This window comes from Trichechus manatus, unplaced genomic scaffold (assembly GCF_000243295.1).
Source record: "Trichechus manatus latirostris isolate Lorelei unplaced genomic scaffold, TriManLat1.0 scaffold00139, whole genome shotgun sequence".
Classification (NCBI taxonomy): Eukaryota; Metazoa; Chordata; class Mammalia; order Sirenia; family Trichechidae; genus Trichechus; species Trichechus manatus.
In genome coordinates this window covers 2,112,464-2,135,606 of record NW_004444075.1, presented here as the reverse complement: position 1 = coordinate 2,135,606, position 23,143 = coordinate 2,112,464, and the positions used below count along the sequence as shown (strand labels likewise).

The 23,143-nt window shown below is 38.3% G+C and overlaps 1 protein-coding gene across 1 annotated transcript; it reads left to right on the top strand.

Annotated features, from left to right (window-relative positions):
- The first annotated feature begins 2,603 nt into the window (after nucleotides 1–2,603).
- On the top strand, nucleotides 2,604–20,068 carry ZNF330 (zinc finger protein 330). The gene is made up of 10 exons (XM_023739726.1): nucleotides 2,604–2,816; nucleotides 5,094–5,225; nucleotides 6,910–6,929; nucleotides 7,037–7,107; nucleotides 9,389–9,468; nucleotides 11,928–12,054; nucleotides 12,536–12,640; nucleotides 16,193–16,239; nucleotides 17,746–17,863; nucleotides 19,092–20,068. Exons 2-10 carry the CDS (start codon nucleotides 5,106–5,108, stop codon nucleotides 19,364–19,366), a joined length of 963 nt encoding a protein of 320 aa, XP_023595494.1. The 5' UTR covers nucleotides 2,604–2,816; nucleotides 5,094–5,105; the 3' UTR covers nucleotides 19,367–20,068.
- Nucleotides 20,069–23,143: the final 3,075 nt, after the last annotated feature.

Below are 23,143 nucleotides of genomic sequence, written 5' to 3'. Positions count from 1 at the left end.
TTTCCTGGGAGCAAGGGCACTGACTCCATCTTTCCTCCTGGCTACTGGGTCAACTTAAGGTTAGGTTACAACATAATCTGGCACAATTACTGGAATGAGTGCAAGAGCAGAGTGAAAGCAAGGGAGGGGTCTGACCCTCAGAAGACTCCCCCTCTTTGTCGTCCAGTTGATTCCGACTTATAGTGACCATACAGGACAAAGTAGAACTGCCTCATACAGTTTCTAAGGAGCGCCTGGTGGATTTGAACTGCCAACCTTTTGGTTAGCAGTTGTAGCACTTAACCACTATGCCACTAGGGTTTCTGAAAGGGCGACTGCCCTCAGAAGATTAGGAAACAGATAATAGAATATGGTGTCCCTAGGAGCAAAATGGTTGGGCAACAAACAAGGGTTCAATCTGTACAATCAAAAGAAATCAATAGTGAACATGATTAGGAGGCTGAGAGAAATATTTTAATAATGAGTCACTCAATAATGAGTTGACCGGCTTCAAGATCTGAGCCAAGTTTTAGGTCTGGAACCAATTGACAGAGAAAAGGACAAATTCCCAGGAGGAAGGCCCTGAAACATCATAAAAAGTGCACACAAAAATGATTCCCAGTCCTTCTGCAGAGTATCCTTTGCAATTTACCTGGGAAAAGGGGGAACATCGAACATTTCTCAGTGGAAAATGGCAGACATAAGAATCCAGTGCGTTCTATTAAGCTTTACATTAGAGAGATTGGCAAAGCTGTAAAACAGTACCCCTCTTCTGTTTTTGTTTGGAAAAATAGTTATTTTTCATAAAACTTGTGTTACTTATATTAAAATACAATAGGTTTATTATTTTTAACGATTAAATAAATATGTATTTTAAAATTTCCCCAGTTTTGGTTGCTTATATGGTAAATATCAATAGATATAATCCACATGAACTAAAGCTCTTGGGGTCCACAATGTTTCAAGAGTTTTAAAGAGGTCCTGAGACCAAAAAGTTTGAGAACTACTGCATTAGAAGATACCACAAGCCTAACTAGCTATGTAATCTTGGGACAAGTTGCATAGTCTCTCTGCCCTGGAGTTTCTTCATATATAAAATTAAGAGTCAATACTACTCATGTAAAGTTCTGAGAATGTCAGGAGCTCAAAGTGCTGTATGTGTGTTAGTTGTTAATGATATTCTGTTTTCTCTGTAAAATGGGAGGTGATAATACCTGCTGAAATTGATGGAGGGAGGGTTGAGGAAAAGGAGAAGATTCGATATAGCCATTGTGGAGAATGAGAATGATAGAGCTGATTAGGATAACATAGAAGGATTGAAAAGCAATTTTGAGAGTTCTGTTGAGGCTGGTAATCATGGATTTAGAGTGGAATCATGATTGTGTGTGTGTGTGTGTTTGCTTTTTCCTTAACAATATTCAGAAGTCCAGTGTAGGAAGGAAAAGGTAAGCTGCATAATTAAAACAATCAAGAATTTTCAAGTTGGTTTGATCAGAAAGACAACATAGCAAATTATGGTTGAAGTGATGAACTGTGTTTTATAAACTGGGGTTAAAAAGGAGAGGAAAAAGCGGAGTGATGATTGATAGAAAATAGAGGGATCAAGAGATTTGAAGTCCCCATTAGGAGGAAAAATTGAGTGAGAGAATTGGCAAGATAGGAGGTTGGGTAGTTAGATGTTTGAATTTTGGATTTCAGTGGTAGGGCAGTTCCATCTGACGACAAGGCTAATGGTATGTTCATGATAGTGGGTGTCTGAGGTGGGGTAGGGAGGGGATAGCTGCCGGAGATGAAGAAATCAAGGACCTGAGACAATGGGTCTTTTATTGAGATGTTAATGTGACTCAAGATGATGGCAGAAGTTAGAAGTCAGGTTCCAAAGTTTTGCATTAATAAGCATGAGTATAAAATAGCAATAATGAAGGATGAAAGTTGGCATGGCCATATATAAAGAAGTAATTATCTGGATGTAGTACTAAGAAACAGGGGGACTGACTCCACATCCTAACCTTGAGACAAAGAAAGGGTGGTAAAACAAGCAACCTTTACTTAAGAGAAGTTTAAAGCAAGCCATAAGGATACACAGATATCCATTAAGGACAGATGGAACACACAGTAGAGGTTCAGAATGTGGGGAATTTGTTCACAATGGAATGGAATTTTGGAAGGCACAGACGAGGGTAGTACAGAACTTCATCAGGCACCTGAAGGCACTGCTTGTGCAGCAACCAAGAAAAGGCGGGATGTAAGGCACGGAAGATGCAGGTAGCTGAAAAGTTTACAAAAGAATTAGGCAACAATGTAAACAGCTATTGGAGTCAGCTGATCCACGTCCAAGTTTGTGAGGCCATTTTCCTTTTTTCTATGTTTTTCTTTTCCTCTTAGATTTCTCCTTTTTCTGAAGACATAATTAAGGGACCTTTCTGAAGACATAATAAAGGGACCTTCCTGGCTCCTTTCCCCCTTTTGTTTCCCATTTTCCCTCTTCTCTCTGGCATCTTCTTGCAGCTCATCTGCCCATAACCGGGAGCCCCGCCTCCAGCAGGAGTGGGCGGTGGACCGGGGCGGGGCGAACGGCGGTGGGCGGGTCCCTTCCTGTGGACGTGCTGCTGTAAGGTCGTCGCTGACGTAAAGGGACATCCGGTCCTGCTCCTAGTGTCCGCAGTCGCGTCAGTTCGCTTTCCTAGATTTTTAGTGGATTTTTCTGCAGAGTCCTGGCCCACTGCCTGGATTTACTGCTGCCGCGGGGCGATCCCACACTTTTCCCTGCCCCTTGGCGCCTGGAGTGAGGCGGCCTCCCGCGAGGGTGAGCGAGGTCGGCCCGGAGCACGCGCGAGGTAGGATGCCCGGCGGGCGGTGACGGGTGCCGGTTCCCCGAGCCGCGTGGAGCCTTCACGGTGTCTCCTCTGCATGTCCCTTTACCCCGCTAGGTCCCCTGACTCCAGGCTTTGCCTCTAAAGCCTCAGTGACCCTGTACCGTTTCCTTATTTGGTGACATGGGCCATATCCAGAGGTTATCAGAGCTTTGCTGGAGAAGGACTTAAACCCTTATGAGGCTGAGAAAGGGATTCACTCTAAGTTTCCACAACAAATTGGAGAAAATAAATTGATGCTTAGTATTCTCAGTGGATTCAGAAGACACTTCTGGTGTCTAAAATTCATACGTGATTATTTTCTGAGTTCTTTTGACCAAGGCAGTACACAGTTTTATCACCTTGTAGATTTTGCCATTTTAAGTGCCTAGTGGGTTTGGACGTCACTTAAGTAACCACCCACCAAATATCCTCCTGGCCTGTTCTGTCCATATTTTTGAGCTGCCACAAGGCTGCCTACCACATGATTTTTGATTGGACAGTGTAACATAAGAGTGGAACCCAGAAAGTAGGAAAACTATAAATTTAGTGATCTTAGTATTGTTTCAGGTACAAGTTGATGCGTGATTTTGATATAATATGCCGTTCTGAACGAGGAATCCAGATTTCTTCGAGGTTTGCTTTCTTAAGACTCTCACCCATGTATCATGGACACGCTTTGATTTCTTTGGATAAATATTTTCTTTTATCTTCAGGGAGTTTTGCGTAGTCACCACTGAAGCTTGAGCCCCCTGTCTAGGAGGTTTAGAATTTGTAGATCTTGGGTAGGGCCCGAGGAGCTCTGGTGGCGGCAGTGGTTAAAGTGTTCGGCTGCTAACTGAAAGTTTGGCGATTGGAACCCACCGGTTACTCAGCGGGAGAAAGATGTGGCAGTCTGCTTCGGTGAAGATGTACAGCCTTGGAAACTCTATGGGACAGTTCTCCTCCCTCCTGTAGGGTCGCTATGAGTCTGAATTGACTCGACAACAGTGGGTTTGGTTTCTTCTTTAGGGGTAGGGCCTAGAAATCTAAATCTGTAGTTTTAGGAATTTCTACAGTTGCTTTTTGAGAATCATAATTTAAAAAGACATATATATTTGAAGAATATTAAGAATTTTGAGATTTAATGTTTAAAGGCAAGCATATAGACTCATTTATTCATGTATTTCTTCACGAGTGCTTAATACAGCCAAACATGGCTGGGATGTAAATGTTAAGAGACACGGTGCTGGGATCCTTACGGAACTTGAAGTCTTTAGATTGGATGAAAAGCCATATAAAAATGTTACTTAGTAAAAATCTCATTTTTCTAAGTGTAGTAGTTCTTTGAACTAAATGATGGAAGCAGGTTTGAAAGTCTTTTGATATATGTTATAAACACGTACTCTTAAACATCAGTTTGAACCCTGTTAAAATTGTATGGCTCACTGCATGTAGAGAGAAGAGGAGCTTTCAAAGAGTCAAAGTAACTTAATACTGTAGTTAATGTTGTCATTTGACTTGACTATTAAATGTTTGAAGGAGCCCTGGTGGAGCAGTGGTTAAAAGCCTTTGCTGCTAACCGAAAAGTCGGCAGTTCAACCCACCAGCCTCTCTGCGGGAGAAAGATGTGGCAGTCTGCTTCCGTAAAGATTACAGCCTTGGAAACCCTATGGGGCAGTTCTACTCTGTCCTGTAGGGTCGCTATGAGTCAGAATTGACTACACGGCAACTTTTTTTTTTTTAATTAAATGTTTTATTTAGATGTTATGTAGGAAAAATCAGACTTGTTATACTTCAAGCCTTGGCAGCCTACCTGTCATCTGAATAGCACAAAAAAGTGATGTAAACTGGTTGAGTAGTGCACTTTTCATGTATTTCTCTTGAATGATATATGCCTAATAAAGATTTTTCTTTAACTTGGTGCTGACTAATTTTTTAAAAAAATACTTAATATTAGAGAGATTTTTTTTCTCAAATGGGTAGGGTGGGGGGGACCAAAACAGTTATTTTGGCTTTTAAGATAAATGTTTTGGTGTTTGTCCATCTTTAGAATTGTTTGGTAGACTTGACAAGTGCCTTGTTTTAAAAGTCATCTACTTTATTTGGGATAATGTGTGCTTAATGCTTCATAAAGGTTTAAAACATGTGCGTAACTGTCAGATTGATAGGGTTGAGTTTACAATTTAACGAGAATAAGAATACTTTGTTTTACTATTTCTTAGTTAATTTAAAATAGTAAAGGTCACTAGGCAAGTCTGTCTCCTCTGTTCTTTTGTGTAGTAAGACGACAAAATGCCTAAAAAGAAGACTGGCGCGAGGAAGAAGGCTGAGAACCGTCGGGAACGTGAAAAACAGCTAAGAGCATCAAGAAGTACCATAGATTTAGCTAAACACCCATGTAATGCTTCAATGGTAACAGCTTTTATTTGATACCAGCTGATAGTTGAAAAATTGTATAGTAGTTATAAACACCTCAATAAAATATCAACAAATGTAGTGTTACCACATGTATTTTGCTGTTGAATATGAAATCTGTTTTAGAAGCATGCCTAAGTTTTCACTAATACTTAGCAGCAGTGATTTTTGTGAGATATTGTATTATTTATAAAATCTAGCATATTACCTTGAATACTATTGGTGATAAATAGATGTTGAACAAGATACGTAAATAGAAAACGGGCGGCGTTTTCCAGCTTCTCTCACCTTATTTGCCTTAACTTGATTTGTCCTATTAGTTGGAGCCTTTCCATCATTTTCTCTTAGCAGTTGACAACTCATTTGATTTCTCTTTCTGAGCTTTCCACATTTCTTGACATTTCTTTTGGCTTCCTGTTCAACCATCTTCTCTCCCTGTACTGAGTGGTTTAGTCCTGATAATTTCAGGGTTTCTTTGATTGGTCAAAGTTGTGAAAAAGCAAAAAATACCATCATCATTACCTCTTTCCTTTCTTGACTTTCTCGGAGTTAACCCATGTCTCCCTATTTCTGCTTCTCTACTTTTTCTATTCCCACTGTTGTTTATTTCTTTTATTTGTTTCATTGAACACATATGAAATGTTTAATGTGACTTAATTCAGCAAATGTTTATTGTGCACTGACTGTGTGCCAGGTACTATCCCAGGCAGTGTGGGGGATACACAGATGAAGACACAGTCTCTGCCCTGTATGAGCTCACAGCTCAGTTGTGTATTAGTTAGGACTTGTTTGTTTCTAAGTGACAGAAATCCAACTCAAATAACCTTAGGGAAAAAACTGAGATATTAAACAGATAATGGAATGATTTGTGCAATTGGGAAGGGCAAGGATGTAGCTTGGACTCAGGGACAACTTGCAGTTCTGTTTCTTGCTTTTGTTTTTTCTTACTGGTTCCATTTGCAGCTTGTCTTTCTCCATTTGTTTGGTTCGTAACCACTGGTAGCTGCATGTCTCCCATTGCATACTGTTTCCCTCAGAGAGGAGAAGAACTCTGATAGTCTGGGCTTGGGCAGGTGCCCATTCCAGGACTAACATTTTCAAGGGATGAGGGGTAGGAGGGAGAGGTAGGATTATACAGCCCAGACAAGGCAGTGGGGACTGCCTTCTGTGCATCAGGGTCATTTTCAAAGAAGAGAGATGCTGGGCAGACAAAGCAGTAATGAGATTCACGTACATAAGCACATATGAAGAGCGCTAGACTTTGGTCAGTGTTAAAAGTACAATGTATTAAGCGCTACAGTAAAGGTACAGTGTATTTATTAGGTCTAAGGGCTGGTAAAGTTGAATGTATTGAGTGTGTATGGGGGATGCAGTTCACAGAGGAGGTGGGATTATTAGCTGAACTTCCAACAGGTAGAGATTGAGAGGAGGGACCTTTTAGGAAAATGTATTATAATAAGTAAAGGCATGGAGAAGAGAGAGTACAAGACATATTTGGGAAATCGTCAGCCAATAGTGACGTAAGTGTGTGCTGATGCTTGCGTACATGGGTGGAATTAGAGGCTTTGGGGGAGTGTCACTTATATTTTACCATAAAAAACAGTATATTTTTTAATAATGCAAGTACATTCTCAATCTTCAGCCAGTAGAAAAATTAATGTTATGTCTTTGCATTTTATAGGAATGTGACAAGTGTCAGAGGTAAATTAATTTTTTCTTTTTTCTATCTATGTGTGGTAATACAACTGGCCTTCTGACTTTTTATCTAATATTGACTGTATTTTTTTTTTTTTATTTTACATGACAAGGAGGCAGAAGAATAGAGCATTTTGCTATTTTTGTAATTCTCTTCAGAAGTTACCAATTTGTGCACAATGTGGTAAGTATATGATAACTAAGGACACATGCCTTTTCTTTTATCACACATTTGTTTGGAAGTTAATCAGTTTGAACCTGTAGGTTTATCCTTATTGCTTATAATAATGTGATGCCTTACCATTAATAAAATAACATTAAATATTATTTGACCTACCAAAAAACTGTCAAAGTCTTAGTTTTGCCTCTTTGATATAATTCTGGAAACCAATTAAGGTACAGTTTAGGTATAGGGTACCAACAAGTTGTGTTAAACATTAGAAGATCACATTTCAGACTATAAGATTTAGTGATTATTTCTGAATTTTTAATTATACCAGCTTAGTGTGGTCAATATCCATTTATTTACTTTCTAAATTTTGATTCCTGCTGATGTGGCCTGCAGTCTCTTAGACCATTGAAAATAATTTGATTCTACATTTACCTAGTGCTAGTGGTTATGATCAATTTTTCTTTTTGGTGCTTAGCATATGATCTTTGAATTTCCTCAAATATATCCCCAAGTGATTGAAATGGAGTTCCTAAGCCATGTACCTAGTTACCCTGAAATGATTATTCATACTAAAACTAAAAGGAAGTTCATAGGGCAGAAAGATTAGTGTTTTTCCAAATAATCTTCCACAGAATATCTGAGATATTAATAGAGTTATATTAATTTGAGAATTGCTACATGCTTCATCCCCAAATCTACATCTGGAAGATTTGTATTACTTATTTGTACATTAATGGTTTTAAAGTCCTGCAGTAAATAAACCTGATCGAATTTATTCACTCTATAGTTACCCTCACTTTTATTTGGTCAAGTATCCCCTTTATTTATGGGATAATAATTTCAGGTGGAACACAGTTTGGGATATGCCCATTTAAACACCTTTTTCTATGAAGATAACATTACAGAAAGTTAGGAATGTTTAGGGCTACATCCCTGAATATTTGTAGTGTAGTTCTAGTTTTGAAAGAAAGCTTTCAGTTCTAAAATTAATAAGAGAACTGGACTGGATGGAATACTCATTTGCTAGTTTTTATATTTTGGTTTTATGAAAGGTAAATTAATCTAGGGTGAGAAAATAGACTATAGGGAAGAGTAAGAGAGAAGTTCTTGTTAGGGCTGTCCCATATTTTTAGTGTTTTCTGGGTTTGGATCATGGGCTCATGTATATAAAAATGGAGCCCTGGTGGTGCAGTGGTTAAAACTACAGCTGCTAACTGAAAAGTCTGCAGTTCATATCCACTAGCTGCTCCTTGGAAACCCTAGGGGGCAGTTCTACTCCATCCTGTAGGGTTGCTGTGAGTCGGAATTGACTTGACGGCAATAGGTTGGGTTTTTTTTTTTGTATATATAAGTACATTTTTCCTTTGCTGACTCTTGTACCAAGTGTTAGGCATGGAACAGTTGTGTGGCTGCTGCCTCTCATTTCCCATTTCCCTTTCTTATCATTTCCTGTTGCCCAACTTTGTTCCTTAGGCAATCAGTATAGTGGAAAACTGAGCATCTTCTGCTTCGTTCTTGTTCCACTTTGTGGAGTCTCAGATGGGTGATTAACATGTCACTGTTAATCCCCACATAGTATTTGATAAGTGAAATTTTTGACAGTGCCTTGGGTTGGTAATTTGCAGCTAGATCAGAGCTTTGTGGGTGTATTTTGATTTTTAGCTCTATTGCTATGTTCCTGTTTATTGAGTTCGCTTAGACACTATTTCAGAATCCTGTTGGAAGAATGTTTACCTGGGGGCTATGTTTATAGATTTTCATATATGCATAAAATTAAAAAAAAATCCAGATAAGTTGCATAATCATTATTTGATTTCATTTGGTTTGAGATATTCTGTGAAAAGAAATAAGCAATAACTTTAAACCAAGCTGTCTATTGTAGATTATAAAATGTAAAATTTACTTTTAGCCTGGCTTTTTAAAAATCTGTTTAGTTTCATCTGAAAATTCACAAGATTTTTAACTGCTGTAAATGATCTTTAGATTACAAAGCATAATCTGTCAATTTCTTGTTTTAGTACAACCTGAAGTAGCATATAAATTATTTTGTAATACATTTTATTAGATTTCTTAATAATTTTATAATCTTAAAAGATCTGACTCATGTAATCAGATTTCAGTTATATCCTTTTTCTTTTTTTATTTATGTAAACAGTAACCCTTGCTAATTTCGTTCTATTTATTTTCAAATTATTTCCAATGATGGTTTATCTTGGGCTAGATACAAAGAGGAGTTGGTGAATACTTGTCCTCACTGCTTTGTAAGACTAATGCAAAATTTTTTCATTCAAAGGGAAAACAAAGTGTATGATGAAATCTTCAGACTGTGTCATAAAGCATGCTGGTGTTTACAGTACTGGCCTTGCAATGGTGGTAAGCTTCTTGTCATTATGTCTTAGACTAGTAGGTTTCCAAAGCTAAGAAAAAGCCATTCTGACCAATGGTGATTTTTTCCAAATAGCAGTCCTTTTTTCCTTGTTTCATCAGCCTGCGGTTATCTGGATTAGCTGGCATGCTCTTTGTATGGTCTGCCTTTATTACTCACTTGTTTCTGGCTGCTTCCATCTTTCTTACTGGCAAATGTATAAAGAATGGAAGCTTATTTTAATGTTGACCTCAACAAAAACTTTCATTCTGTTCATAGTACCTTTCTCATGTGTGTTAATTAAACTTCAAAAAGCATCGTTGTTAGGCATCTCCTACACCGAAAGCTCTGCTTTACCAAGGTTCAAGCCTTGGTTAAATACCCACGGTAGTTCCAAAAGAACTTTAGTGTTAAGTTTTTTTTAAAGCTTTACATTTTAAAAAGGAGTATGTACTTAGCACAGTTATACATAACCTTTTCATTATATGAGTGATTTTGTAAGGAGACTCAGTGTTTTAGATAACTGAAAACAGTTGGGTTGTGTGATGCTTTTTCTCTCTTTTTCGCTAGAAAATGTTTTCCCTTTACATATGATTTAATAAGTTTCACTGTATTCTGTTGTGTGACTATGTTCCAGTTCCAAATTTTAGTATCTGAGTAAAGTAATACTGTTTTTATGTCAAGGAGAATATTTTATTTATAGTAACTTTCCAAGATGTATAATTTTCTATAATGAGGCAGACCTTTGTATGATATATTTTATAGATGCAAGGAGCCAGAATTATTTATAATCATCTTTTGAATTCCTCTTGCTTTATTTTAAATATAGGGTTGTCAATGCTGTCTTTATTCAAAAACCCTTGCAATCTTCCTTGGTAGCTTACTTATGTCTAAAATTTATCAGTTTTCTTCTCTTTTTTTAAATTTTACGGAGTTGTGTCAATGTGAATGATCTTACATAGAGAAAACATATTAGCAAGATCATACATTATTGGCTATAAACCCTAGAAAAGTGATCTAGATGTCTTTTGTTTGCCTCCCTAGATTTCCTTTCTTTTCACACTTCTCCACTCCGCTTTGCCTGGCAGCTTGACTTACATGGACTAGATCAATGACCTTCTCACCCTGTGGCCTTCTGACTGGGTTTGGCCAATGTCAGGCACCAACCAGCAGGACACCTGAGAATGGGAGGAGAATAAGATCTGGGTGTTATTCCCCCAGCTCACTCTCTGCAGGGTTGTCCTGGTTTGGTGTCCTTCCTCTGAAGGCTACGACCCCTGTCAGGAGTCCTCTCCATACAGCTCTCCCTTAGGGCTGTGCTAGCCACTCCTCCCCCTCTTCTCCCTTCAGCCCTCGGACTGCTAACCGCACCATCCTCTGATGTTTCTCCTAAACCCTGCCCTGTTGCTTTGCAAAGTTTCTCTTAAGCTCTTCTTGATCACCCAGCTTCTGTGCCGTCTCTTTCTTGCTAGGACCCTGACTGATTTCAGAGATAGATTTTAGAATTTGACATTTATACTGATAGTCCATTTTTACAAGTCAAAACAAAAAAAAAATTCTTCCTTCTTGTACCTTCTTGCTCTTTACTACTTTTGTTACAGTGCCTTGAGTAGAATACTGAATTGAGATTCAGAAGATCTGGACTTAAATCTCGGACTTAGTCTAGGGCCTTGTGTTCCTCATTTGTAAAGGAGTGACCATCTAGTCCCACTCCCTTAAGGAACTCCGTATTAGCTCTTAGTATTCTATAGGTGTCATTGTGTTATTAAAAGGGATGTTTTTACTATCTATTCTTAATATAGGATTGGAGAGTCTTAATCTGTAGTTTAGTTCATGTATTTTAATTTTTTCCACAGAGAAATATAATAATGATTTAAAGTGTTAAGTTGCCTTAAAGGGGGAGAAAAAAGCTGGCAGAAGGTTAGTAATTTTTCTCAATTATCCTAGGAAAGCTATGTGATTATTTTATAAATTGCACAGATAAGGAAATTTCTTGTCAGAAATGTTGGAATTTGAAAAAGGTGTTATAAAAACCAAAAACCAAACCCACTGCGTAGAGTCAATTCTGACTCATAGCTACCATGGGAAGTGCTGTGAATAAGAGTGTTGAAACTGTAGGCTTCAAAGTTCATTTGAATCAGAATTCATTTTGAGGGCAACACTTCAGTTCCTTGACTTACTTTAATAAATAACATTAGGGTAATGTCTCATTTTCTTTTAGCTTCTCTTTCTTTTGGTTTATAGCTGAGGTTTGTATATTGTAGGTAGCTGCTGATGAAGTAGTTTATTTTTCAGAGAACCCTCTTTAATTTTGGTTTAAAGTGCATAGTAAAGTCTTTAATGAAGCCACTGACCGTCGCTGAGGGTAGATAAACTGCTAAATGCATAAAATTTTGATGGTTGCCATTGGTTAAATGGTGGTTTTAGCTGGCCGAAGGTGAATTTTTTTTTTGTTCTTGGCTTACAGGGTGCAATATGTGACTTTTGTGAAGCCTGGGTTTGCCATGGAAGGAAGTGTCTCAGCACACATGCCTGTGCCTGCCCTCTCACTGATGCCGAGTGTGTTGAGTGTGAACGGGGTGTGTGGGACCATGGTGAGTGACTAGATATGAGCAGTGAACTCAGCCACTCTGCTTTGTTATAGGTGAAGGCTGACTTTTCAACATTATGAATGCTATTTTTAAGATTTTTTTTCAGGATTATGTTTACTGTTAATCCTAACTTCTGGTATCTTCATTTGGTTATCAGTTTATTTGGAAAAGGATTTATACCAGCAGTAATAGTCCTTGCTAGTATTGCTAACCTTAGCAGGTAGGGAGGGAAGTTGTACAGGAGCAGGTATTCTCTTTGAGTATCTAAGTAGCCAGGAGATAGTGGGAATTCACTTTTTTAATGTTCAATTTCAAATGCTCTGGCAGTTTTCATTTTAGCTTTAACCAGAACAAAAAGTGCTGTGCCATTTGGGTGTACCTCTGAACTTCCCATCTTTTCCAAGCAGTTTTACAGATACGAGTTTTTTTTTAAAATAGAAGTTTATCATGTTTACATTTGTGTTTTTCTTTTTTCATCCAATAGGCGGCAGAATATTCAGTTGTTCTTTTTGTCATAACTTTCTCTGTGAAGATGATCAGTTTGAGCATCAAGCCAGCTGCCAGGTTTTAGAGGCAGAAACATTTAAATGTAAGTTTTTAGATTCTTAAGAGTAAACGTATCAAACTTCATGAGAAAGGTACCTAGTTTTTCATGCAGCCTCTGGAAATGGAATTTGAATCAATATCTATTTTCCTCTCGAAAAAATTCGGAACACATAGTCTTGTTTCTCAACAGGGGTGCCAGTGGCCTTCTGGTTGGGACGATTCTTTGTTTTATGGAATGGAGCAGGCATTGCAGGACTTGTAACATTCCTGGTCCTGAGTCCTAAATGTCATTTTCACCTCCCAGTTTTTATAACAACCAAACCCTTTTTCCTTCCCCTCCCCCCCACATACATATTTCCAGATGCCTCCAGCTAAGTGATTTTACCCCCCGTCGGTTCCAGTGATTCTTAAACAGGAATATGCTTCAGAAATACCTGTGGAAGTTTTTTAAAAAAATACAGGTGTCCAGACCTCACTCCTGGAGATTTTGCATTTAACTCTGTGGAAGGTACTAGGCATCTGTATTTAACTTCTACAGTTAACTCCTCCCAGTTGCAAACCAGTGCTACTCACTGGGCCAATGGTATCATCCTTGTGAATAGATAGCATTTGGTTTCTACTGCATTGAGTCTCAGAAGATCAAGTTTTAGAGTCAATCATTACTCGAATTCTGCTTATTAGCTGTATTGATCTTGGGCAAATTACTGACTTTTTCTAAACCTCAGTTTCCTTATCTATAAGAAGATGCTAATTTCTTCCCCAAAGGGTTAATTTAAATGATAATACATATAAAGCATCTAGTGTGGTACCTGGCACTTAAACCAAAACCAAACCAAACCCATTGCGCTTGGAGTGGATTCTGACCCAGTGACCCTATAGGACTGAGTAGAGCTGCCCCATGGGGTTTCCAAGGCTGTAAATCTTTACGGGAGCAGACTGCCACATCTTTCTCCCACAGAGTGGCTGGTGGGTTCGAACTGCCAACCTTTTGTTCGGTTAGTGGCCAGAGCACTTAACCACTGTGCCACTAGGGCTCCTCCTCCTGACACTTGGAAGGCCTTTATTAAATAGTGGATACCATTACAGGAAAAAGATAAATTCCCTAGATAGTCCTTTTGTTTAATTTGATTCTTGTTTTTGTATGAAGTGCTGCTAATCTTTATACCCATCTATGAGTTTAAAGTTGACTAAGTCATCAGTTTGCTAAGATAAGTATATATAATTCTTGCAGTATTTGTGTAGAAATTCTGAAAGATTATAGGAGAGTCTCAAACTACATAGCATAGAATTCTGTAGAATGTGTAATATAAAAACGAAACGTATCTGGGACATAGGAGCTTATCATGTTTTATAGCCTTTGAACCTAAGAGGCGACTAGGAGTGATAAGGCTGTCATTCCATTCAGAGCTTATTGTGATTCAGTGACAGGCACAGGAAAAATACAAAAACTGAATAATCACAATATTTTAAGATGAATCTGTTATCACCATGTCATTGTTAAAGTCATTCTTGTTGCAGATTCACAGGGCACTTGCTATAATTTATCCTTGTTCTTTCCTTTTTTTTTCCTTGCTTTATCTTTTCTTGGGCATTCTTCTTTCACCAGTTGTTATTGGGTGCTTGAAATGTTTTCTCTGAAATACTGCCCTAATAATGCACATAAACCCCACAGTTAGAGTGGTTCCCATCCCCTAATTGGTTATATTTTATAATTTATGGACTTGCCCTTACAGCTGTGGATTGGGAGATTCAGAAATTCTTTAAAATATATATTTACCTGCGTAATCACTGGAACGCTGTTCTAAGGAAAAAAACCACGTGTTAGTACTCTGCTTTTGTCTTTTTAAATGATTAAAATGACCTGGGGACTTCTAATTTAAAATGGCTTGTTGTCAGCAGGCTTTGATGCCTCCCAGCCTGCTTTCTTTTAAAATACCCTGAGGACATAAAAATAGATTAAAAAACGCGCACACACACGCACAATCTAAAACTAGGAAAGTCATACTATTTTCACAATCTGGGAGAAATCCATTCTTGATACAAGTCTAATTGAAGATTTTAACTTTTGGAATTAAAAAATGGAGCATAAAGTGGAGTGCCTGTGTGTGGGATTGTGGTAATTAGGGGAAGAAGACTGACAGTTCTATGTTGCATGCTAGACGTGGAGTCCTCAGAAGTAAAGGTGAGGGTGGACAGGCAACGACAAATTTCCTGGGATTGTGTCTTATTGGCATGTCATGATCCAGGCTATGTATCAGTCTGTGTTAGGATGATAATTCTGTTTTAGAAGCGTCTGGTAAATAGTGGGAAATTGGATTGGGAGCTTTGTACTTTAATATGTGTCTGGATGTGTGTTTAAAAGAAGATCTTGAAAAGTTTGGCTAGATAAGTCCTTTCTTTTCTGGGACATAGGAGCTTATCATGTTTTATAGCATTTGAACCTAAGAGGCAAGTAGGTGGCCCTAAAAACTCTAGGCATGTCTTAAAGTAAAAATGATTTAGATTTCAGATTTTTCTCCCCACAGGCCAAAATAATGTAATTATTATTGGAGTCATTTGGTATACTTATGCATGCCTAAGATATAGCAAGTACTTGATTTTTGACTTTTATTATTAGCATGGAGGACAGATAATACAAATTCAACTGAATTATTGGAAGTACTGTGGGAGAAAGAAGAACAGTTAAGCAGAAGCAGTAACTATTCACATCATTGAGAACATCATCTTTGAGTTAAAAAAAAAAAACAAAAAACTTGCCTGTTCAGATTGAACGGGCTCCCCATGAACCACACAAGCTTGAAAAAAAGAATTCCCAAACTAGACACATCTGGTCAAATGTTTCAATTATAGGGGTAGAACTCCTTTTTATTTTTTTAAGACCTCGAAGTGAATTGAAAGGCAGTGATTTAAATTCAGATCTCATCAGGGTAACGTTTAGTTTATTTCCTCTTTCCTTTTCTTTAGTTACTTTTTTTTTTCCTTCCATATTTTTGCATATACTTCTTAATATATTTGCATTTAACTTTGCTATTCATCAATTCTAGATGACCAGTATTAGTGTGGCTTACTAACTAACAGGGATAAAATATTTTGGTTTTTTTTTTCATCTGTTTTCCTGCCCACTTGAACATTTCTTTCTCTTCATAGTCACCCATTTTTACCTTTCTTTATTAGAAGTCATGCAGAAAGTGACAATAGCCTGTGCCACTAGGAGAAAATATATGAGGACAATTAATCTTTTTAAAATTTCAACTACTATATGATTAGGAGAAGGGCTTCAGCTAGTGTCATGGAGAAAATGATGTTTTGCCATTTCAACTTTCTAAAAATAGTGTTTGCCATTTCCTAGATCTGGAGAAATAAAAGGAACTTTGAGAATAATTAGAGCTGTGATAGTGAAAGAAGGCTAGATGGTCCAGTTGTTGGCATCCTTTCTTCTGGCCGGGGATTCCATCCCATTTTTATGTATTCTCTAGGTTGTATTATAAAACAGAAAATGTTAATTGGTCTGAGACACTACACCAGGTATAAATTTGTGGAAAATAGCATTTTCATTCCAAGTTTGAATGTGAGTATTTTGTACTTTCTCCCGTAGGTGTTTCATGCAATCGGCTTGGCCAGCATTCTTGTCTACGTTGTAAGGTATAGTTGTGTTTTTTGTTTTTTAATCCCTATACTTCTCTGCTAGTCTTTGGTTTATTTATAGCTACAATGAAGTCTTCAAGAGATCTTTAAAACTATCTAGCTTAATTCTTTTATTTTAGAGACTGTGGAATTGAGATTGAGAACACTTAAGTGACTTTCCAAAGGTAATACGGTTGGTTTCTAGTAGAGTTGATGCTAGCACACATGTCTGCTGAATCCTGGTCCAGCATTTTTTACACTTTATGTGTATGGAGAACATTCTGTTCAAAATGATGGGAGTGTATTTTAATTAATGTCAAAATGCACCTGCTTAGAAGAATTTGGCTTAAGTGAACATTTCCACAGTGTTCTGTTTTTTTTTAGAACTTATTGCCTTCATTTCTGCTTGTCAAAGGTCGCTAAACAGACAACAGTCAAGCCACTACCTCTCAAAAACATTCTCTGGTTCTTCCTTCTGTTACTAACTCTACCTTTCATCTCTCTCCCATCCCTGCTCCAGTTTTAACATATGGCTTTCATTTTGTTTAAGGTATTCATGCTCTCAAGCCTTCAAGCTTTGTATATGTTGTTTCCTTTTCCTAGACAACTCTTCTATCTGTGCTTACCTCACTGCATCTCCATTCTCGTTCACATTTCAGCTAATAAGATTTCCTGTCTCCCAAGAAACCTTTGCTGAATCCCATGTCTGGCTTAGGGCCCCTCCTCTGCACTTCCCTTTCAAAGCATAGTGTCTTGTAATTTCTTCTCCACTTGTTTCTGTCCTCAGTTACACTGTATACTCTGAGAGAGTAGGTCGCCTGCTCATTATATCATCAGTGACCTCATGAATACTCAAGTATTTTTGGAAGAATGAATGTGTCTGCATATCATACCCTGTCTTACTTACCTAGTGCTGCCAGGAAAAACAAAACAAAACAAAAAACCACAAGGCTTTAAAGAAGAGGAATTTATTGTCTCACAGTTTTGGAGGCTAGAAATCCAAATTGGGGCATTGGCACTAGGGGAAGATCCCTTCTTGTCAGTAGCTCCGGGAGTTCCTTAGTGTTGCTTGTAGACAGTTCTTCACAATGTCTCTTCTCCCTGTGTGTGTGTCTTTGTCTGTTTCCCCTTCTTACAAAACACCATCAGAAGAGATTAGGATTAGAACCCACCACCCTACTCAGGTATGGTCCCATTAACCAGAAAACCCTTGTTTCCAAACAGGGTCACATTTATAGGTATAGGGGTTAGGATTTTAACATATGTCTTGTGGGAACACAGATCAATCCATAATATACCCTGTTTACAGTCAGTCTCTGCCTTTTGTTAGGTATTGAGTCTTGGAAAGACCATTTCCCTTAAGAAATTGAAATCAGGAGTGTGGTATCAGGAGTTAGTTGCAACTAAACTCTTATAATCTTTCTGCCCTAACAAAACTACATGTTTAAATTTCCTTGGAATACTGAATGATATCTTTTTAAGTATTTACTTTTTTATTTACATACTTTTACTTCTCCTGTATAGGCTTGTTTCTGTGATGAGCATACAAGGAGCAAGGTATTTAAGCAGGAAAAAGGAAAACAGCCTCCCTGCCCTAAATGTGGACACGAAACTCAGGAGACTAAAGATCTTAGCATGTCAAGTAAGTGTCTTCTTAAAATACCAGTGCAGTGATTTGACTTTCAAGCTTAGACAAGGTTGTTTTTCTGTTTTCCTTTTTGCCTCCTCTTCATATTTGGAAAAATAATTATGTTCTCTTGAGCAAATGGAATTTAACAGTCTTGGAAAATACGTGGGTAAAATTTCTCAATTTGACTTAAGAAATGTACTTATGTTTGCTTTGATAATTTGGCTTTTCCTTGGTTAATGACATAGTGAATACTGAAATTTAAGACAAAAAAGATGATTTTTCTGTTCTTGCTGATGGCTTCCATGGATCAGAATCATCTCGACGGCAATGGGTTTTTTTTTTGCTTTTTCCATGTTAAATAATTGAGTAGCTAAAATCCTTAATATTCAAGTGCTGGTAATCTTTAGTACCTGGAAGTTAGAATTCATTCTGATACTATTCTTAGATGTGCAGTATTTGAACAGTTATGCTTATTATGTAATGTCACTACTATACGAAATTGTTTTATGATTTTTATGTGATTTTTCTTTATGAAGGAATAAGACTGCTACAAACAGGCTTATAGTAATGTAGCTCACAAATCTGTTAAAGAGAAATTTGACTCTTTACTTACTATATCAGAATAGAACCATAATTCTAAGCAGCTCTGACAGTACTTAGTTTAATCAAAGATATAGTTTTATGATGGGGAGCATCTGATGCTTTTGCTGGCCTTTAGCGCTGAACTTTGTGTTGCTAGTAAGGGCAGAAGGTATGAAAAGCTTTGTTTTCCAGAGCATCTGAATTGTTTAAACATCTGTCTTAAGAAAAATGTAGTGACATGAAATCAACTGTGTTGTGTGATTTATGTGATTTGAAAATACACTTTTAATGGACCAAACGAGAGACATTTTATTTTTTAACATGCCTTATTTAACATCTTTGGAGAGTGCTGTTGTTCTAATTTTGTTTTTCAGCTTTTTCTAGATTTAATGAAACGACACTGTAATCTTTATTATTTGTTATGGTGTGTGTATAGACCCTGACTAGAAGGATAGAACAGAATGTTGTTTTTAAAGTCTCCTTTTTTTCAAATTAAATGTTAAATGAGGAAATCAGGAAAATATGGCCTGGGTTTTCATTTGAGAATAAGAAGCAAGTCAGTGAAGTACATGTAGTTTTATATATGGTAGAGGAAAATGAGGATATAGGGAAATGGATTTAAGAAAGTGCCAAATTCCTATCTATCTGTCTTTTGTAGCACGCTCCCTGAAATTTGGCAGGCAGACTGGAGGTGATGAGGGTGATGAAGCTTCTGGGTATGACGCCTATTGGAAGAACCTTTCATCTAACAAGTATGGTGATACCAGCTACCAGGATGAGGAGGAAGATGAGTATGAAGCAGAAGATGAGGAGGAGGAAGAAGATGAAGGCGGAAAGGATTCAGATACTGAGTCATCAGATTTGTTTACTAATTTGAATTTAGGAAGAACCTACGCCAGTGGCTATGCTCACTATGAGGAACAAGAGAACTAGGAGAGCTGCTTGCCTTTTGGCGGCCGGTGTCAGAGGAGCAGGGGTGTGTGTGCTTGATGAGTCATGTGGGGATGTTCCAAAGTCCCGTCACTTAGCCTTGTGCAAAAGGTTCTAGTCATGCTTCATGGGGCAAGGAGTGGGGCATAACCATTTTTATAGCAACTCATATTCAGGCTTATACGAAAAAATGAGTTTCAGATGGAAGGTTTTTATTGATCCAAGCAACTGAAACATCATGGATTGGATTAGTATTGATTTCAGTAATCTAGTAGGTTTTGCCAATTAGATTCATATACAGGATAAAGGAATAGGATGGTAATATATTCAAAATTAAATTGCGATTTTTATTAAAAAACTGCTCATCAGTTCACTCTGTCTGATTTTGTAAAATGTAATGGGTAAAATGAATACTGCATTTTTCCTTTTATGTCCACAGAATAAAAGTCACATGTTGTTATATTCTAAATCTTCATTAAATATTCATGTTAAGTAGTCATGATATGTATGTTTTAGTGGTTAACTTACATTTATCTTTTTCTTCACAGTATATGTCCAGAACAGTACCTATTGTTAATGCCTAAATGTATAGACAAAGGTGACTACTCAGCCATTTTTCAGTGACACAAATTCAAGAATAGTATTATACAGATGCTTTACCCAGGAAATTTCATTTTTCTTTGAATAAATCTCGTATTTCACTTACATACTTTTGATGTTTTAACTTCTTATTCTCAATTTTTAAAACTTATTTTGGAAAGCATTCAGATTTGTTTGTATCATCTACTTCATTTTTTTGCCTAATATACCAAAGAGGAAGCAGAGATTAATAGTTGGTAGGCACAAGATGTGTTGCCCAGACCCCATCGTGGATGTTAGGGGAAGAATAGACAGTCCCTGGCACAAGGTCCAGCTGTTATCACTTGCATTGGCAGTGAATTGGGATGGTGTAGTAGTAAAAAGGAATGCATTAGCAGGCTGGGTGGCATTTGAGATGTATGGAGAAAATTGTAGCTATGAGGATACAGTGTTGGATGGCTACTGCTAAGACGCTGTTGTTCTACAGAAAGATAATGAACAGCTGAGGGCAGTAACAGGCAATGGAAAGCCAGGTGTGAAAGCCAGAGAGCAGCTGGTTGCATAAAAAAAAGCTTACATCTCACATCTCTTGCAGCAGGAGAGCTGAGAAAACTGAGGCCCAGGACTTAGTAGTCTGAATGGATAAACCAGACAGTTGCCAACCAAGGTGGATCCGCTTTGCCAAGGTTAGGGCACTGTTTGGGAAAACCTGGGACCCTGGCAAGTAGATGGAGGTAGATATCTGAGTGATGCCCCTGAAGATTTTTACTGCCCAGACTCCTGACTTTCTGAGCCTGCAGTCATAGTCATACCTTCGTATTCAGGGCAATCACTCCCAACTGTGCCTCCAAGCTGGAAGACAGTGCCGAGGCCTCTTTCCCCCAGGCAACATGAGCCATCCTCAGGACCTGACCTGCATCCTGGCCACCACACCTAAAATTAAGTTTATGCAATTATAGTTAGGGTTAAGCAAAACTCAGCTGAGGTGGTGCTAGACTGAAAGAGGGAAGAAGCAGACTGTACCTCAGAGAAGCTTCAAGAATTAGCCATCATGTACTGGCAGGAGCTCGAGGACTATGCTTGGGACTGGAATCTGAGGGTGATTGATCAAGAGGGCCAGAACATAAAATTAGGGGAGAGTTTGATGTTAGTCCCCATCCTGGATCCTTGGATTGCAGGGTAAGAGCTATCTCAAGTTATAGGATTTAACACCCTGGCAAGGATCCTAGCAGATGGTATGAAATCACTATCAGGATAGTTTCTAGAAGCATGGAAAAAGCAATGGCCCATCCTGAGCAAAGCTGAACTGCCAGGATTGTGGCAGATAGTAGAGGAAGGGATTAAAAAAGTTGAGGGAAGTAGGTGTGCTGGAATGGAGAGACTTTGCTGGAAGATCCATTAGATAATTATGTTCCACATAAGGGTACACCATCTAACAAGGCCATAAGGACATGAGCTGATGACAGGAGCGCAAGCATCACTAAAAAGTTTAGCAGAGGTCCTCTGTAGGCCAGTGCTGGTAGTACAACAACTATTAAGCACCTCAGCTTGCTGATGGCAGAGGGGGTGATAAGACCCTGAAGCAATAGTAGCCGAGTAATGGTTCTTAACTGCCAAAAGTCTGGGGATCACAGCTATCCTAATGACTGTTAAGGTGAAATTGATGGCCAAAGGGCCCTGACCTGCAGAGAGTTTTGGAGGTTAATAGAACACAGCACTCTTAGGGACAAAATGGCACTTAACGAGAGTACTACTGGGCTTGTGCCGTTACATAAAATCAAGAATGAGTGACTTGGAGGCTGAGGGTGGCCATCCCAATAAAAAGTCACCATCTCTTGCTTAGTTCTTGGACCCAAGTCACTTTTCAGACCTGGAACTCACTGAAGAGGTAGCTGGGTCCCAGGAAGAAAGACTGCAATATAATGGCATCTATACATGGTAATTCCCCTAGTGCTTCCCCAAAGGGACTTACAGCCATTTACTTGGGTAATTCTGCCATGGGGAAAGAGGAAATACAAGGTATTTTAAGGGCTGTTGGGCAGAGTCTGAGTTGACATCAATACCCAGAGACAAGAACTCTTATTGTGGCTCCCTGTCAGAGTGAGGGAGGATTTGGGCGTCCTGGCCAAGCTTCTGCTCACAGTGGTTTCACTGAGTCTGTGGACCAACCTGGTGGCCATATCCCAGGTCCCCAAGTGTGTGTGTGTTTGTGTGTTATATATATATGTAAACATCAACTACTTACATGTATACAGGTAGTCTGACTTAGGAGTTCTGATGAGCTGTACTCATTGGTACATCTTATCGTTAGTAATATATACTACATACTATGTTGCAGTGCATAATTTGCTGATATTCTCAGATGTTCTCTCACAGATGTTCAAAGATTGGATTTATAAAGATACTGATAATAAAAGGCAATAATAATGAAAACTAAAAAAAAAAAAAAAAATCTGCCAGACTGTTATATGTCAGAACCAACTTATGATGGAGCTGATGGAACAGAACCCCGTCATAAGTCAGGGACTACCTGTGTCTATGAAGTAGACACTGGATCCTTGGATTGCAGGATAATGAGAACTATCTTAGTGAGGAAGGCCAAGTGAAAGCCTCTGAAACTGCCTGCCCCTTCACCCCTTCTTTACCCCAGCCAAGATAGTAAATAAAAAGCAATATAGCCTGCAGTGATGGTAGATCTAAAGGACGCAGGAATGGTGGTCCCATCACACCTATGTTAATTCACTAGTCTGGCTTCTGCAGAAATAGGATGAGTCGTGGAAAGTCACTGTAGATAACTATAAGCTCAACCAAGTAGTAGCCCTGATTACAACTGCTATGTCGAGATGGTATTTTTGTTAAAGCAGATATGGCCCTATGTACGTAGGCATGGTGGCACAGTGGTTAAGTGTTGGGCTTCTAACCAAATTAGGGTCGAGCGGAGTAAACTCAAAGGCGATGGGTTTGTTTTTTTCGTTTTTTTATGTACGTAGAATGTAGCCTTTGATTTTGCAAATGCATTCTTCTCTATTCCATTCAGAAAAGGGCATAAGAAACAGTTTGCATTTACATGGACTGGACCATATACACTCGTTGCTGTGCCCCAGGGCTTTGTTAACTCTTCTACCTAATCCTAAAGAACATGGATCTATTACATTAATGACATTATGTTGATGAGACTGGATGAGCAAGAAGTGGCTGGAA

Bases quoted from the DNA above. Each gene is read 5' to 3' on its own strand.
- ZNF330 (XM_023739726.1), top strand. From the start codon at position 5,106: ATGCCTAAAAAGAAGACTGGCGCGAGGAAGAAGGCTGAGAACCGTCGG. The intron at 5,226-6,909 runs GTAACAGCTTTT...TGCATTTTATAG, and splicing joins ACCCATGTAATGCTTCAATG to GAATGTGACAAGTGTCAGAG. The intron at 12,055-12,535 runs GTGAGTGACTAG...TTCATCCAATAG, and splicing joins ACGGGGTGTGTGGGACCATG to GCGGCAGAATATTCAGTTGT.